Raw genomic sequence first — 17076 nt, 5'->3', positions numbered from 1 at the left:
ATCTTCAATTTAGTGTAACTCATGTTGTTTGTCGCGGAAAGTGAGGTGCCCTAAAACATTACACGTACGACGAATATTTCTTTCTCGTTTCCAAAGAAATGGGCGTGTCGTTATTAGGGCTGGGACGATACAACTTTTTCTATATCGATACCTATCACGATATTTGATCCACGATACGATATGTATCACGATATGTTTAATTGCTTATAAAATCTTTTTTGCATTGAAAGAAACAAATTATTTCTTTGCAAATAAGGATAATTTATTCAAAATAGTTGTTTATATGTTGTAAAACAAAAATATTTTACTCAAGTGGTGTAAATTATTATTTATTTCACATCTATATTTTTATTTATCTTATCTATTTTATATATTAAACCCCAAATGTTAAATAAACAAAGAAAAATAGAAGTAAGATTTTGGGGGGCGATATTTCGATATTTCTTCGTATGTATCGATATGCGTATCGTCCTCACATGTATCACGATATATCGATATCTCGATATATCGTCCCAGCCCTAGTCGTTATGTTATAATTGACGGTAAAAGCATGACTCAGAACGTTTCATCCAAATGGAAATTTTACCACTTCAATGCGCTTCATTGTATTAAACAAATAATGTTCAAATTTTGGCTGATCAGTAGATGATGCCATACTAGGAATTGTAAAAAATAAAATTCATTTAAAAAAAAAATCAGTTGAAACTTTGTCCATGCCCGTTTAAAATAATACACCAAGAATGTAACAACTTGATCAAAGAGCACAGTTTTTATATATAAAAAAAAATGATAGAAATAAAGTTCCTCATTTTTTTTTTAATGCTACAGTGTCCGTGCTAGATGTTCAAGCAAAATACAATGAAGCGCATTGAAGTGGTAAAATTTTCCATTTGGACGAAACGTTCTGAGTCATGTTTTGAACGTCAATTATAACATAACGACACGCCCATTTCTTTAGAAAAGAGAAAGGAATATTCGTCGTAATGTTTTAGGACACTACACTTTCCGCGACAGGCAACATGAGTTACATTGAAATGAAGATTTTTAAATAAGAAAGAGCTTTGTATTGAGTTCCCGCTGATGTAAAACACGCATTGCAACGAATTTGTACATAAAATTTTATGATTTTATCATGTTTATTGGAGTTAGCATAGCGCATGTATCAGTCGAACACGTGCTTACTCGGTGTTTATGTAGACCGTCAATTTCATTGGCTATTATATTTATGAAATACCTGTTCTACAGGTATTCGATTGAATCATTTGACCGATTTTTCTTTTCTAAAGAAATGGGCGTGTCTAAAGATAGCTCAAAACGTTCCATCCAAACAGAAAATTTCACCACTTCAATGCACTTCATTGTAGGAGGCGGGGCTATCGATCGGCGTCATTGTTGACATCTCTCTCTCTATTCCCTCCCCCCTCTCTCTCTCCAGAAATTCGAATACCAGGTACGTGTTAAGCATATTACAGCAATGTCATTATTTTAAAAATGTGATGACACGCAAAGTTAAAAAAATATTTATTTTGCCAAATTCTGAAAACGGCAACAAAACACGCTCAAAGACATAATTTAGATCGAGGTCAGGTTGAAGAAAACAATTAATGTACAACTCTTTTCACGAGTACACTCACAGATGGACATCACGTGATGAATTGTAATGATTGATTGATTGTATATTGTTTAACGTCCCTCTCCAGAATAATTCACTGATATGGAGACGTCACCACTGCCGGTAGCTGCAGATCTGTAGCTCTCCGAAAAAAAATATATTGATAGACCAGAGAGCTACAGTGCCACCCATTGAAAAAAAACTGTATATTTATTGCGCACAAAAAAAGTGCGCTCAGTTCTTGATTAATTATTCCAAATTCTTACCTCAATTGCAGAAAAGGGAAGATTTCAAAAAATTCCTTTCTCTTCTACCAAATACTCTCGTAGTTGACATCTTAACGAAGCATATTGGACCGAATTATCTTTGAAACCAAAAGGCAGTTTAAATAAGCGAAATATTCTATGATCAAAATACATGTATATCAGGGTCATGAGGACTATTAACAACATTTAAGAGGAATGTTTGGTTGTAGAAACAGCAAAAGAATATATTAGGAACACAGGGTTAGTAATATTTTGAGATTACATTTTGAAAACATGGAGAAATAAATCGAGAACCGAGCGCACTTTTTCGTGCGCAATAAATATACAGTTTTTTCAATGGGTGACTCTGTAGCTCTCCGGTCTATCAATATATTTTTTCGGAGAGCTACAGATCTGCAGCTACATTGCCGGTGAAGGGCTTCAAATTTAGGCCTATGCTCGGCACCACGGCCTTTGAGCAGGGAGGGATCTTTATCGTGTAAGAACAGCCGCCAAACATGTGCTGACTATGTATTCACGCGATAAAAAACGCGTGACCCTTATTATCTATTGATATTCAAGAAATCTTCAGGCACCATGCTTTCGATATTTATTTAGTTTACCTCGATAAAAAGCGTTTTAAATTCACATCCGTACAATGAATTCACGGTTAAGATGATGGAAAAAAATAAACATTTTGTGAAACTTAAATTTACGGCATTTTTCTGGCCAGTTAAGTCCACCCATTCTTTATCAAATTTTACAGTGAAATTTTTATTTAGATTATTTGAAGTAGTTTGACTCAAAATTAGACTCGAAACACGTAATATTGACCTTGATTACCACAGACCAGGCACGTAGCATCGTTTTTGAAAGTGGGGGGGAACCAGAGAAATTTTTTTTTTACTTACCTGATACCTGAAAAAGTTGACAAGCAAAAAAAAAAAGTAAAGGTAATAGACCAGACTTGAAAATCCTTTTTCGTTGGGGGGGGGGGGGGGGGGGTAGTGGTTAACTTTTTTTCAACACCAACTTCCTTTCACTTACATTTTTTCCATATAATACTACATATCCTTGATATCATTATACTATGGTAAGAATTAAGTGGGGAGGGGGGGGGGAGGCAACCAACCTTTCATTGGCTTTCAATAAACATTTTCAATAGTAAAGGTACGTAATGTTAAGACTGGCCTGACCTGCCTGTCTAATTCTTGTGTACGGTAAAGACAGGCAATACCAGTCTACGTAATGTTGGGATAAAAAGTGGGGGAACCCCCCCCCCCCCTTGCCACGTCCCTGTAGACAGACTTCCTGTGTAATGCTACGTGTATATAGGTTTTTTGACATCTTGAGTATTGGGTCTCCAGGTAAATAACATCACTGTTACCTAGACCACTCCCCCTCCCCAGTATGGTAAAAAAAAATTGGGTCTTTAAGGACCCTCTCTACACAAGTGCAAAATTTTTTTTAGACTTTCAGAAAAATATGTTGTATAAAGGAGTTAATATTGAGGTTATTTATTTAATTTTCACTCTATGGTGCGTGGCATTTACCCCCGGGAAAAATGTTCAAAGACAACACAGTATCCCTGAATAGAAATCACTGTTAATTACTTCAATAGAGAAAATACATGCAAATAACATGTTCAATTAATTTATCTTGGCCTTTTAAACGTTAAGAATACTAAAATTAATTACAAATTGAATAATATATTGTAAATTTCATTTTTTTTTTTAGAATTTAGATCTAAGGGCAGATCACTCTAACTTCAGAAAAATGCCTAAGAATCAGAACTCTTAGTGTGCAGTGTAGAGAGGGTTCTTAAGGGGCATTTTAAATAAACGCGCAGAAGACCCAAGATAATGGAATGACCTGACTATCCGTTGAATAGACCAGTCCAAGGCATTGGCGGATCCAGAGGGGGGGTTGAAACAATAGAATAATAGAAGGGTCTTCCGTTGGAGACGGAAGACCCTAAAAATAGTGGAAAAGAAACCTAAGAAAAACAATAAGGTCTTCCGCTGAAGACGGAAGACCTTAATAAGAATAATAATAATAAGAAACAGAGTAAAAACAATATGTTCCCCAACTTCGTTTGGGGAACATAATTACGAGGGCTGTTCAATAAATAATGTCCTCGGTGCTCAGAAAGAAGTAAAAGACGCTTTTCAATTATTTATTCTTCATGATTTTATTATTTAATCTCTTTTAAGTACAAAACATGTCCGTAGCATTTTTTATCCAATTTCTGATCGTTTGTAGAACTCATATTTAGGTATGTCCCTCAGTATACTGGAAAATGGCAGATCCAATGATTTCCCGGACTTGTTTCTTCCTTCTAAAAGGTATTTTTTCCAAGTTTGGAAATTGAAACAAGTCAAGAGGTCAAAGATCTTGCAAAAATTGTTAATGTGAAAAAACATTAACTTTCTGTTTATCCCGAAAACCCCTTTACTCTGCAGGGCATGCGGGTTTGGACGCTGTCTTGAAGAAATTCAATGTAGTAGATTCCTGATTCTGGGTCCTTCCTTTAATAAACCTTTTGATTTTTTGGCCAAAAAAGTGCTTTCTAGACTCCTCCAGAAATTAAACTGTCTCTCCGAATACGATTTTGAACAACATTACCACTAATGTTTAAGAAAATTACATATAAATCTGTCTTTGTGCTCTTGCATACCTGTGCACTTTTCAGACATTCGCCGTTTTTATCAAGTACATCTTATGGTAAATTTTGTTTTTAGGGTTTTAAGCGATAGATTAATGTTCCAATATCTGTTTGAAAATAAAACAAACGTGGATAACTACAATTACTGATATTTTAAAATAATTGTTAAGAATTTCGTACACGCTGTCATTTTCACTCATTTTTCAAAATATAGGGTGACCTTTGAGTATCAAGTTTTTTTTTTTACCGCCAAACGTTTCTAAAATACAGTGTAAACTACCCCCGATGTGATGTCTATCAAATTTGCTATGTGTCTTAAAGTCAATCATACAGCATCAAATATTATTTGTTGAAATTTGGCGAACAGTACATGAGTTGTTATAATTTTTGTTGGCAAGATGGGTAACCATTTTTGATGCCCATTATATGATTTTTTATCATTGAAATCCAACTGCTCTTTTGTCTATAAGACAGGCATTGGTTGCTCTAAATGTCACATATTTCAGTTAATATTTGTTTGGGAATTTTTAAAAGTTTTACGGCAGCTTTAATGAAGCTTTTATTTTCACTCTTGTTTACTGATTCTTTACCATTCATTTATAATGCAGTGTCTCGAAAAGCCCTTGTTTCCCAGCTTCTCATGATGAAACTTATACCCCATTCATACGACATGATTTACATACCTCAGTATATTTTACACATAAGTAAATTTACTCACGTGTGCAATTTTTGTCGTATGAACGGATTTACACATATGCAAATTCTGCACAGTGGAGTAAATTTACACCTGGTCAGGACTAGGTGCAAATTCACTTTTGCATACCTTTTGTAGCAAATTATTAGTTCATGTGTGTAAATTTTGTCGTATGAACACGCAGCAAATTTACTTATGTATGTATTTTGTTTTGTTTATTGATTAAATCTCTATTTTAAGTATTGTTTCGATTGTGTATGCATTGGTACGTAAAATATAAGTTGGTAAACATGGTGGCTAAAAGGCAAAACTCTAAACAATGAGCCATTATCTCCTCTGAGATAAATTTTCGAATTTGCAAAAACGAGGGCATCTTGCACCCTTTCTGGCAAACTTTTTTTTATATCTTAAAAGATAATAATAGTTGTGGTCGCTAATAAGTGCCCTGAAGGACCAATAAGTAGTGCACTTACTGTACAAGTTGTCTCCTTTGGGATGTTCCGAAGCTATGATGAGAACATGCATTCCATCAATTGCTCGGGCCCAATTACCGTTTAGCTCTTGATGGCTTTCTTCTACCCTTCTCTGTTTTTAATCGAGGCAAGCTACTCATATATAAGTTAATGTTTCAGGAATTTCAATAAACTCTTTGAAAGTAAGCATTTGTAAGTATCCTCTTCGGCACATAACCCCATAATGTCCAGGGGTTCGTGTTCATTTCCTTTTCACATATTTTTATTCAAAGATTTTTTGAGATCGATAAATATTAGTTTTCATTATCCTTTTCATTCCCCTTGAAAATACATAATTACATAACTGACGTTTTTCGCACTAATTGATAGTCAATTTTTCCGTTATTTTCTGATCATGACAATGAACACACGGCGGGTGAGACTGGTCGGCAGGGGATGCTCACTCCTCCATGGCACCTGATCCCATCTCTGATGTTCTGGATGTCCGTGTTTGCTCTGCTCCTATTTTGTACAATTTTATGGACTTTGATATTGAATATTATTCTCTCTCCATATCCTTCCTGTATCATATTCAAGAGGATATTTTATAATGGCTTCACATATTTGATGTTCTGTAGATTTCCCAACACCAAAAAGATTCTAATCGTCCTATTTCTGCTGAAGACGTCAATCAGTATAGATGGCAACAGTCATCTTTTTCTTTACATCCTACGGCTCTTACAGTAAAGAAAAATTTTAATATTTTTTTCTTCTTTGTGTATAAATTCTTTTGCCATTCTTTGTCATTAAAACATTCAGTTCCTTTTCTTTCGTACGAGGGCCGTTCAAAAATTACGCGGACTTGTTGCGGAGAAAAAATATTTGGCGACATATTCGGGCAAAATGCCACACATAATATAAAGGAATCTTTACTTACAAGGTCTTCAAAATGTCATATCAAAATGTTGTAAATTAGTATCAATTTTGAGTGATTTATCAGGACATATCATTGAGTCATGGAGCAGCAAAACCTTCGACGTCACAGGCATTATAAAAAAAATATGTGATTGAGCTTTCATTTTCTCAACATTTTCCCAAGAGTACCTGTACAGTTTGAGTTTCCTTATCTACTCAACATCCAAACACCATTTCCTGTCGAGCTTAAAATCTATTAAACAAGTAAAGGATATTCTTTTTTGTTTTGAAACCCAAAACTGCAGGTATTTATGAGATATAGTGTAATATTGGTGACTCTCAATCACGTTCTTGACATTCCGGATAAAGGTTTTCGTCGATAATCTTCTTCCCGTCCTCCCGTATAGCCTTTTTACAGAGGTCTTACTGTCTAAAATTTCATTTGGCTATTTGTGGACGAATGTCACGAATACCCTAGTTTACCACATATTTTATTATGCATATTTTGGATCTATGTTGGCGATATCTCGAGCATTACACATAATTTAACAAAAGTGTGGTGCGCCGTCAATTCAGGAGACGTCATTTTCACAGTCGTTTTCACGGGAATCGCATCGGGAAAAAATCACTATATTTCTGTTAGTACTTCACATATCTTGTCAGAAATTATAAATACATAATAAAAGAACAATATAAAGATACATTTGAGAAAATTGTCGAAAAATATCACGAATTATAGAAAATGAATGAGTTAAATTTTGGATTCCACATGCTTTTGCTTCAATTTTTTTGTCGTGCTCCGTACCTCTCCATCAGCGATATAAACATACCGATAATTTCCCTAGAATTTTTTTAAAATACAAAAATTTTGCCCAGAATTTATTTAAATCTTTAAGAAACGTATTTCTGTGAAATTTCATAACTATATGACGTCTGTAAGAGTAAATAATAGCACAGTCCGCGTAATTTTGGAACGGCCCTCGTACCAATATATTAATTAGTGGATCGGATTTCCACCCTAGTCTTTAAGGGTCCTCCACACACCTACAGCTTATGTTCTCATATTATTGAGCATTACTTTTAACAAGCATATCAGCCTTTAAAAACTGTCCAGGGATTAAAATGTAATTTATACTGATTTTTTGAAATAATTATTTCACAAGTTTCAAGAAATTTTTCCCAAGGCATTTTCATACCTAGCACAAAAAATTTTGTCTTACCTTTTCGTATATTTTTAAGCTCACATAATAACCATAAAAACTTAATTTTATCGATCATCACATATTTTACAGAGATTTATTTTATTTATAAAAAGTACATAAAACTCATTTTCTCTGAAATACATCACGAGAAAAATCAACAAGGCCTCCTTTTGTAGAGAAGAAACATTAATGAATTAGATTACATAAAAAAAATTATATTAAAATTAAATGCACTGATGTAGAAAAAACATTTTCAAAATATCTGGTATCAAAGTTCCTATTTGGAGTTATCTTTCCTGTTGCTCGGGACTCAAAAACTTTGGCAAGTCTCCGCTTACGTCACCATACTATATCTAGTAATATACTGGCCACTGAACTGGACAAAAATAAGAGAGGAAAACTAAAACCGCACACTAATTTATCAATATTTATAAACACACATTGAGATAATGTATTATTGAAACGTACAAATTAGTGTGCCGAAATTTCAACTATCAAAAACAGACTCGGTTGATTAGCCTGAAAGTGTAAATAACCTATACGTTTCTCGTCATACCCACAGGTACCTGTTGTCTAGGAATTATTATCTTTATTAACATAATCCAAGACGTTTGTTGTTCTTTACGTTTGTTGTTCTTTTATTATAAAAAAAAAATACCGCACATCCTTTTCATCGGTCACTCCGTGATCATGCCATGTGTTCATTGTTTACAAACGGTGGTAGGACAATTCGTTCATGTATATTCTCAATAAAAACGGAAGTAGAAGTATTTTTTCTCAAATTTTGAGAAGAAGATGAAAATGTGAAAAGTTTACGACAACGACAGACGACGGACAAACTTTGATCAGAAAAGCTCACTTGAGCATTCGGCTCAGGTGAACTAAAAATGAAACTACTCAGACAACTGTTTGTTGTTCACTGCATTGAAAACCCTCTCCACACTGCACACTAAAGAGTTCTTATTCTATGCTATTTTTCTGCAATTAGAGTGATCTCCCCTTAGATCTTAATTCTTTAAAAAATAATTTACAGTATATAACTTAATTCTTAATCGATGCAAATATTTTTTACATTTTAAAAGACCTAGATTAATTAATTGAACATGTTATTTACAGGTATTTTCTCTTTGGAAGTAAACAACAGTGATTTCTATTTGGACATTTTTCCCGGGGGTAAATGTAATGCACCATACAGTGAAAATTATGTTGATATGCTCAATATTAACACCTTTATACATTATATTTTTCTCAATGTCTAAAAAACATTTTGCACTGGTGTAGAGAGGGTCCTTAAACTAAAGACCATTTGTCTTTTATTATTTTTTTTTTATTATTTTCATACCTCCATATCAATATCCAGATCTGTATTATTCGGAGTTTCCATCATAGGAAAATTTCCATCAGCTGGGAGGGGACCATTAATATCCTGAAATGTATGCAGATTTTTATGATAAATTTATAGGCAGAAATAATTCTGTTGTTCCAAATTCATAAGATAACACAGGATCCGTATAAAATTTAAGTAATATTATAACCACGTGTAATAGGAAAGGAGAAAATGTATGGCTGGACCGAGAATCAAACCTGGGCCCCCTGCACCTCCAGTCAAGTGCTCTACCAAGTGAGCTATCCAGGCCGATATCCACCACCTAAACCTTTACAGATATATCATAGTCATACTCTTACTATGCACATGCATTTTAAAAGCAAAAATGCATTTTTTAAAAATCTTTTTTTGCTATTGGATGTTACATTACATTATATTCTATGATGCATGCTAACCTTAAGGGTCATTGATACTTTGATAAGAGAGATAACTCTTAATGACAATAATGTCTATTATTCCTTTATAGATTTGTCAAGTTGAAGGTTTTTTTTTGTCAAATTTTTGCCCTGCAAACTATGCTATAATTGTCAGTATTTTGCTTATAAAATACATTTCTTTTGGAAAATCATTAAGGTTCAAGCAACATTTTATATGAGTGAACAGAGGGTTTATGAACCTTAAAAGGCTTAAATATTTTAATTTTCATTAGCAAAAAGTTAAATTTAATGAAGTAGAAAAGGTTATTTCAGCATGTTCAGTAAATCAAAATTATGTTGATTACCTGCACAGTATTTAGCTGAGGAGTATTCAATCCCTTCAGTACCTTGTTGAAAAAGAATTATAAAATACTGGTTAATCCTCTAAATAGATTGTCAAAATTATGTGAAAATGAAATTATTTGTAAAAGTACTTAAGTTTTCATCTTCAATCTTCTTTAAAATATTTTTTTTAATTCCTCTCTAAATAAACAAACATTCTGCACCCTTGTCACAAGTTGATAATGCTGAATTATGTTCAATTTTATTGATTTTTGGTTTCAATGATGATCAGATGTCATCTTTACATTACATATTAGCTAATTTAAGTTTCTTTCCATTACATGCATACCAGTAATAAAATTAATTTACAACTATAATTTCATGAAGTTTGAGATGTTTGTTAAAATAGGGTTATAGGATTTTACAATGTATTCATAAATGTCAAAGATGAAGTCACCGGGTTCACAGGTGCGTGAAAGTCAGTCAATATATCGGGTCTCAATAGCTCAGTGGTTAGAGCGCTGGCACGGTACGCCAGAGGCCCTGGGTTCGAGTCCTGGTTGAGACTTGATTTTTCACCACCTGTGACAATGATAAACTTTGATCTTGTCAGGTAATTTTGATAATAGCAACTTACATCAAAGGAAAAGTAGTTATGATCATCTCCTGCATTATAAATGTTTGTACTGTACGCAAAACTCAAGCTCAATACAAGGACCTGAAGAAAAAGGGATATTCATAATTATAAATTTTAAATACAATTCACCGACAAAATTTGAAAAATCTTTACCAGAGTGAAATACTTTGTCCATGAAATATAGCATACACACCCTGAAAGGGGGAAAAATGATATTTTTATAACACATGTATTACATTTACAACTGATTGCACAACCTAATTATTTTGCAAATAATGGTATGATTTTATTATGATTAAGTATAATGTCACATAATGTCACACACCAGAATATTGTTTAAATACATGAACAATAAATGATATTCATAATATGTTGTGCCTTTGCCATTGTAATTAATTGTGTTATGCCAATAAATATTTGTATTTGTATTATAATGTAATTGAATATTGACTTTGCATTTTAAATGTAGAATGTACTATGCCATATTTTTCAAAAAGAAATCTTTTCCGCAATACTTTGCCAAGAAGTCTTTCCTAAATATCTTTTCCTCAATCATCATGTTTGTACCCAGCCTCCCTGGATCTTCATTCTACCGTTAACAGTTATACATAATACAGGCTTGTGATTAGGCAGGGTTGCAGTGTGTGTGTGTGGGGGGGGGGGGGGTCATACATGTTATACTAGGCCTGTGTGAAAGAATTTTCATATAAAATTCCCCTATGGTGAGGGGGGGGGGGTAAAAAATATTTATAAGGCTTAATTTAGTTTATTATTCAGTGAAACATACATATTAGTACACAGTTTACTTTTTTATGCAATAAAATTAAGTGTTTCAATCAAGTTGACATACTTTCAATGAAATGTAGTTTACCTCATAGTTTGTCATTGAATAGCTAACTGTCAAGGTTAACATGCTTTTTATGAATGGTATCACGCAAAATACATGTATTAATATTATAGCGAATAAGATATATTGTTACCGATTACCGATTATGAGATTTTTATAAGAATTATTCACTTACAACCAGGTTGAGAACAGCGCAAATCGAGGTCTTTGAAGATACCGCCATTGTTGACTAAGTTAAATTAGATCGGGTTTGATCTGAGGTATAGAAGTCTGCGCATGCGCACTTTAACTTCCGGAGTGAATCTCACCCGTCCCTGAGACTCATTTTTTTTTCTCTATATACGTCACAGGTCACATGGTGTGGAGGACCCTTAAGGAACATTCAAAAGTTAGGTTTTTACCAAAACAGTAAGAAAATACACCTAGTTTCTATAAAAATTCACAATTTTTAATCTGTCCATCTCCTTATTTTATATGAAAATATGAGGATTTACTTACAGTACATAAATCTTGCAAATTAACTTCTACTTACGTGTGTAGATTTACTTATATGTAAATTTGCACACATAAGTAAATTTTCGTCGTATGAATGGGGTATATGTGATGAAAAGTGGTCACATAAACTGTTATAAATTCACGAAAGATTCAATAATGAGAGAAAGTCAAGTTTAATGTCATACGATATCTGTAATGTATGTCATATAGTTCAGGACATTATTTATTGAACAGCCCTCGTATATGAAAAATCCTTGTCTGGAGTATATCTTCTCTCTCCTTGGCCCAATCTGGCTAATACGATCTTCACCCACAGAGTGCCAGTGGTCATTGAATGTGCAGTGACTTTAAGCAATGTTTCTAGATCAAAGGTCAAGGTCAAAGCAGAATTATATGAAAATTCCTTGTTCAGAGGATATCCCCTCTCCTTTGTCCAATGTGACTTATACTTCACTCACAGTGTGCCAGTGGTCAATGAATGTGTATTGACCTTGAGCAAAGTATCTAGGTCAAGGTAAAAAATAGCCTTCTTGTTTAGATTCCTGTCTGAAGCATTTTTTAACTTTCTTTAGCATAATCTGGCCCATACTTCACAAACATGGTGCCTGTGGGTAAAGGATGTGCAGTGACCTTGAATCATGTTTCTTGATCAAAGGTTAAGGTCATAGCAAAAGAACTTTATTCAGTAGTAACCAATATTTGCCCTTAAAATCAAACTTTGACTGAGTAAAATTTAATTATGTTTTAAAACAGGGGGATTCATGCTGACTTCAAAAGACTAAATGTTTTTGTCAACAATGACGTCATATGTTTGAAATGACGTCAGGAAAATGACGTAAATCTAAAAATTTCAATGATTTCTATAGAAAAATTTAAAAATTGTGTCAATATTTTGAGTAAAAATCACCGAGCACAGGTGTGTTCAGGCTCAATATTTTGATATAATGTGTAGAATAATAATATCAATTAATTTATATTTTTCATACAATTTATACAATACAACACATTTTAAGAATGTGCACCGACCTTGAATAAAGTTTGTAGGTCAAGGTTCAAGGTCAAAAATAGCCTCTCTGTTGAAAATCTTTGTTCAGTACATAATTTCTTTCCCTTAAGTCCAATCAGCCTCAAACAAATTGACTGGGTATGGAACATTTGTGATTTTCCTTCCATATTTTAATAGAGGAAATATTTGCATCCTGTTCTCAATATGTACATTTGTCTAGTTGTGATCTTGTATATTATTGATCATGGTAATCTGGTAAAATGAAAATAGTTCGATCAAATGTACAGTTTTATCTCTGATTAAGCAGTAAAAAAGAAACTAATTTATTAAATTTCATTAAATCTTTACATTGAAAGACTTGAGATTTCCTTCTGGAAATGAGTGCTGAAAAAGAATATTTGTATATATATCATGCTCATTTATTTTCAGAGAAAAGAAAAAATCGTCAAAGAGAGGGAAGAAGAGTTTCGGCCTTCGGATTGGTTGACGGACGTCATTCCCAGGAAGTTTCAGTATGTACCACAGATGGGAGACGACGTCATGTACTTCAAACAGGGTCACAAACTTTACCTCCTCGCGGTGAAGAAACACAATGTTTACAAATTTGATATACGCAAGAACCAGCCCTGGCACCTGAATCAAAACCTCAGGGTGAGACTTTAGATACCATTAATATTTCCATCATTTCCTGTTTTATGCATCATCCTGGGTAATGACATCTTCGCAAACCACGGCCAAAATGTACGCTCCTCTCCCATCTGGCCGTGGTTGAACGAGGAGAGAATTCTTCGTAGCTCATTATAATATTGACCAATGCGCGACCTTTCAATATCCAATGGCAGTATAGATAATATTTCTTGTATACTGTTGACGTCAGTTGTTGATTTCGATTGCGATGGAAACAAAACTTGCTACTGACTGAATATGACGTCACAATAGAGAGGCGTAAATATTCAAGACTACGACACTTTTTGTGCTCAAGCAGCCACGGGTAGGAGAGAGCTATATATGCGGACTCCGGACCGTGGCTTGAGACGATGGGGTAATGAATGTGTAAATAAAGCTTTTTAGTTCACCTGAGCCGAAGGCTCAGGTGAGCTTTTCTGATCACATTTTATCCGGCGTCCGTCTGTCTGTAAACTTTTCACATTTTCGACTTCTTTTCAAGAACCGATGGGCCAATTTCAATCAAACTTGGCACAAAGTATTCTTGGGTGAAGGGGATTCAAGTTTCTTCAAATGAAGCGCCACGCCCTTTTCCAAGGGGAGATAATTATGAATTAGAGAAAAATTAATGCCATTTTTAGCTCTACTGGTCAGAGACCAGAAGAGCTTATGCGATAGTAATGGGTCCGGCGTCCGTCCGTCTGTCCGTCTGTCTGTCTGTCTGTAAACAATTTTTCAAAATGCTACTCCTCCTACAGTTTTGATCTGATTTCAATATAACTTGGCACACAAGAAGACTACACTAAGATACATAATTCTGTATATTGGTTTTTGATTTCGATGAACGGTGTTGGCATTGTTACTAAAAATAGAAATTTCTGTGAAATTCTTTCAAAATGCTACTCCTCCTACAGTTTTAGTATGATTTCAATATAACTTGGCACACAAGTAGACTACATTGAGATACATAATTCTGTATATCGTTTTTTTGATTTTGACAAACGGTGTTGGCGTTGTTACTAAAAATAGAAATTTCTGTGAAATTCTTTCAAAATGCTACTCCTCCTACAGTTTTGGTATGATTTCAATATAACATGGCACACAAGTAGACTACACTAAGATATATAATTCTGTGTATCGGTTTTTGATTTCGACGAATGGTGTTGGCGTTGTTACTAAAAATAGATATTTCTGTGAAATTCTTTCAAATTGCAACTCCTCCTACAGTTTTGGTATGATTTCAATAAAACTTGGCACACAAATAGATTACTTTAAGATACATAATTCTGTTTATCGGTTTTTGATTTTGACAAACGGTGTTGGCGTTGTTACTAAAAATAGAAATTTCTGTGAAATTCTTTCAAAATGCTACTCCTCCCACAGTTATGGTACGATTTCAATATAACTTGGCACACAAGTAGACTACACTAAGATACATAATTCAATATATCAGTTTTTTACTTCGACCAACGGTGTTGGCGTTGTTACTAAAAATAGAAAATTCTGTGAAATTATTTTAAAATGCTACTCCTCCTACAGTTTTGGTATGATTTCAATATAACTTGCTATATAAGTAGACTACACTAATATACATAATTCTGTGTATCGGCTTTTGATTTCGACGAATGGTGTTGGCATTGTTACTAAAAATAGAAATTTCTGTGAAATTCTTTCAAAATGCTACTCCAACAGTTTTGGTATGATTTCAATATAACTTGCTATATAAGTAGACTACACTAATATACGTAATTCTGTGTATCGGCTTTTGATTTCGACGAATGGTGTTGGCATTGTTACTAAAAATAGAAATTTCTTTGAAATTCTTTCAAAATGCTACTCCTCCTATAGTTTTGGTATGATTTCAATATAACTTGGCACACAAGTAGACTACACTAAGGTACATAATTCTTTATATCCGTTTTTGACTTCAATGAACATTATTTCCTTGGTTAATAAAGATAGCAATTTCTGTTGCTCTCAAAATGCTACTTCAAATACAGTTTTAGACTGATTATAATATAATTTGGCATGCACGTAGACTACACTAAGAACTTAAAGAGACTTATTCAAGGATCATTATTCTCTTTTTTGCAAGTGTTAAGTTTCAATTCCCAACCGCTTATGTACTTTCGTCTTCCTTTGCTATAAGTACAAACCAGTAGAGCTTCAGTCTCGACAGAGACTTCTGGTTAAAAAATCTTCTTCTTAAGAACCACTGGGCCAGGAAAGATGGAACTCATGTGGAATCATCCTCAGGTAGTGTAGATTCAAGTTTGTTCAAATCATAACCCCTGGGGCTAGGGTGGGGCCAAAATGGCCAACCCAAGTTTTACATAGGAATATATAGGAAAAATCTTTAAAAATCTTCTTCTCCAGAACCACTTGGCCAGGAAAGATGGAACTCATGTGGAATCATCCTCATGTAGTGTAGATTCAAGTTTGTTCAAATCATGACCCCCGGGGCTAGGGTGGGGCCAAAATGGCCGACCCAAGTTTTACATAGGAATATATAGGAAAAATCTTTAAAAATCTTCTTCTCCAGAACCACTGGGCCAGGAAAGTTGGAACTCATGTGGAATCATCCTCAGGTAGTGTAGATTCAAGTTTCTTCAAATCATGACTCCCGGGGCTAGGGTGGGGCCAAAATGGCCGACCCAAGTTTTACATAGGAATATATAGGAAAAATCTTTAAAAAATCTTCTTCTCAAGAACCACTGGGCCAGGAAAGATTAAACTCATGCGGAATCATCCTCAGGTAGTGTAGATTCGAGTTTGTTCAAATCATGACCCCCGGGGCTAGGGTGGGGCCAAAATGGCCGACCCAAATTTTGCATAGGGAAATATAGGGAAATCTTTTAAAATCTTCTTTTCAAGTACTTCAAAGCTATGACTAGTGATATTTATATGGAATCATCCTCAGGTAGTGTAGATTCTAGTTTGTTCAAATGATGAATGCCAGGGGGTGGGGGGGGGGGTTAAATTCAAGCCCAATGTGCTCGGTAGAGCGCTGTGGCCCCTGCATGGGCCTCTTGTTCAAAATGCTACTCCTCCTACAGTTTTGATCTGATTTCAATATAACTTGGCATATAAGTAGACTACACTAAGATACATATTTCTGTGTATCGGTTTTTGATTTCAACAAACGGTGTTGGCGTTGTTACTACAAAATAGAAATTTCTGTGAAATTCTTTCAAAATGCCACTCCTCCTACAGTTTTGGTCTGATTTCAATATAACTTGGCACACAAGTAGACTACACTAAGATACATAATTCTGTGTATCGATATTTGATTTCCAGGAACGGTGTCGGCGTTGTTACTAAAAATAGAAAATTCTGTGAAATTCTTTCAAAATGCTACTCCTCCTACAGTTTTGGTCTGATTTCAATATTACTTGGCACACAAGTAGACTACACTAAGATACATAATTCTGTGTATCGGTTTTTGATTTTGACGAACGGTGTCGTCGTTTTTACTAAAAATAGAAATTTCTGTGAAATTCTTTCAAAATGCTACTCCTCCTACAATTTTGGTCTGATTTCAATATAACTTGGCAC

General features: G+C 34.2%; 1 protein-coding gene across 1 annotated transcript in view; it reads left to right on the top strand.

Moving 5' to 3' along the window:
- The first annotated feature begins 12447 nt into the window (after positions 1-12447).
- LOC134255620 (PH-interacting protein-like) overlaps positions 12448-17076 on the top strand; it is a 41377-nt gene continuing 36748 nt past the window's right edge. The window contains exons 1-2 of the mRNA XM_062738144.1: positions 12448-12456; positions 13285-13506. Of these exons, the coding sequence (XP_062594128.1) occupies positions 12448-12456; positions 13285-13506 (231 nt within the window). The remainder of the gene's footprint in view (positions 12457-13284; positions 13507-17076) is intronic.

This window comes from Saccostrea cucullata, unplaced genomic scaffold (assembly GCF_032062105.1).
Source record: "Saccostrea cucullata isolate Sc308-1 unplaced genomic scaffold, CSIRO_AGI_Scuc_v1 ctg951, whole genome shotgun sequence".
Taxonomy (NCBI): Eukaryota; Metazoa; Mollusca; class Bivalvia; order Ostreida; family Ostreidae; genus Saccostrea; species Saccostrea cuccullata.
This window is presented reverse-complemented; position numbering and strand designations above follow the sequence as displayed.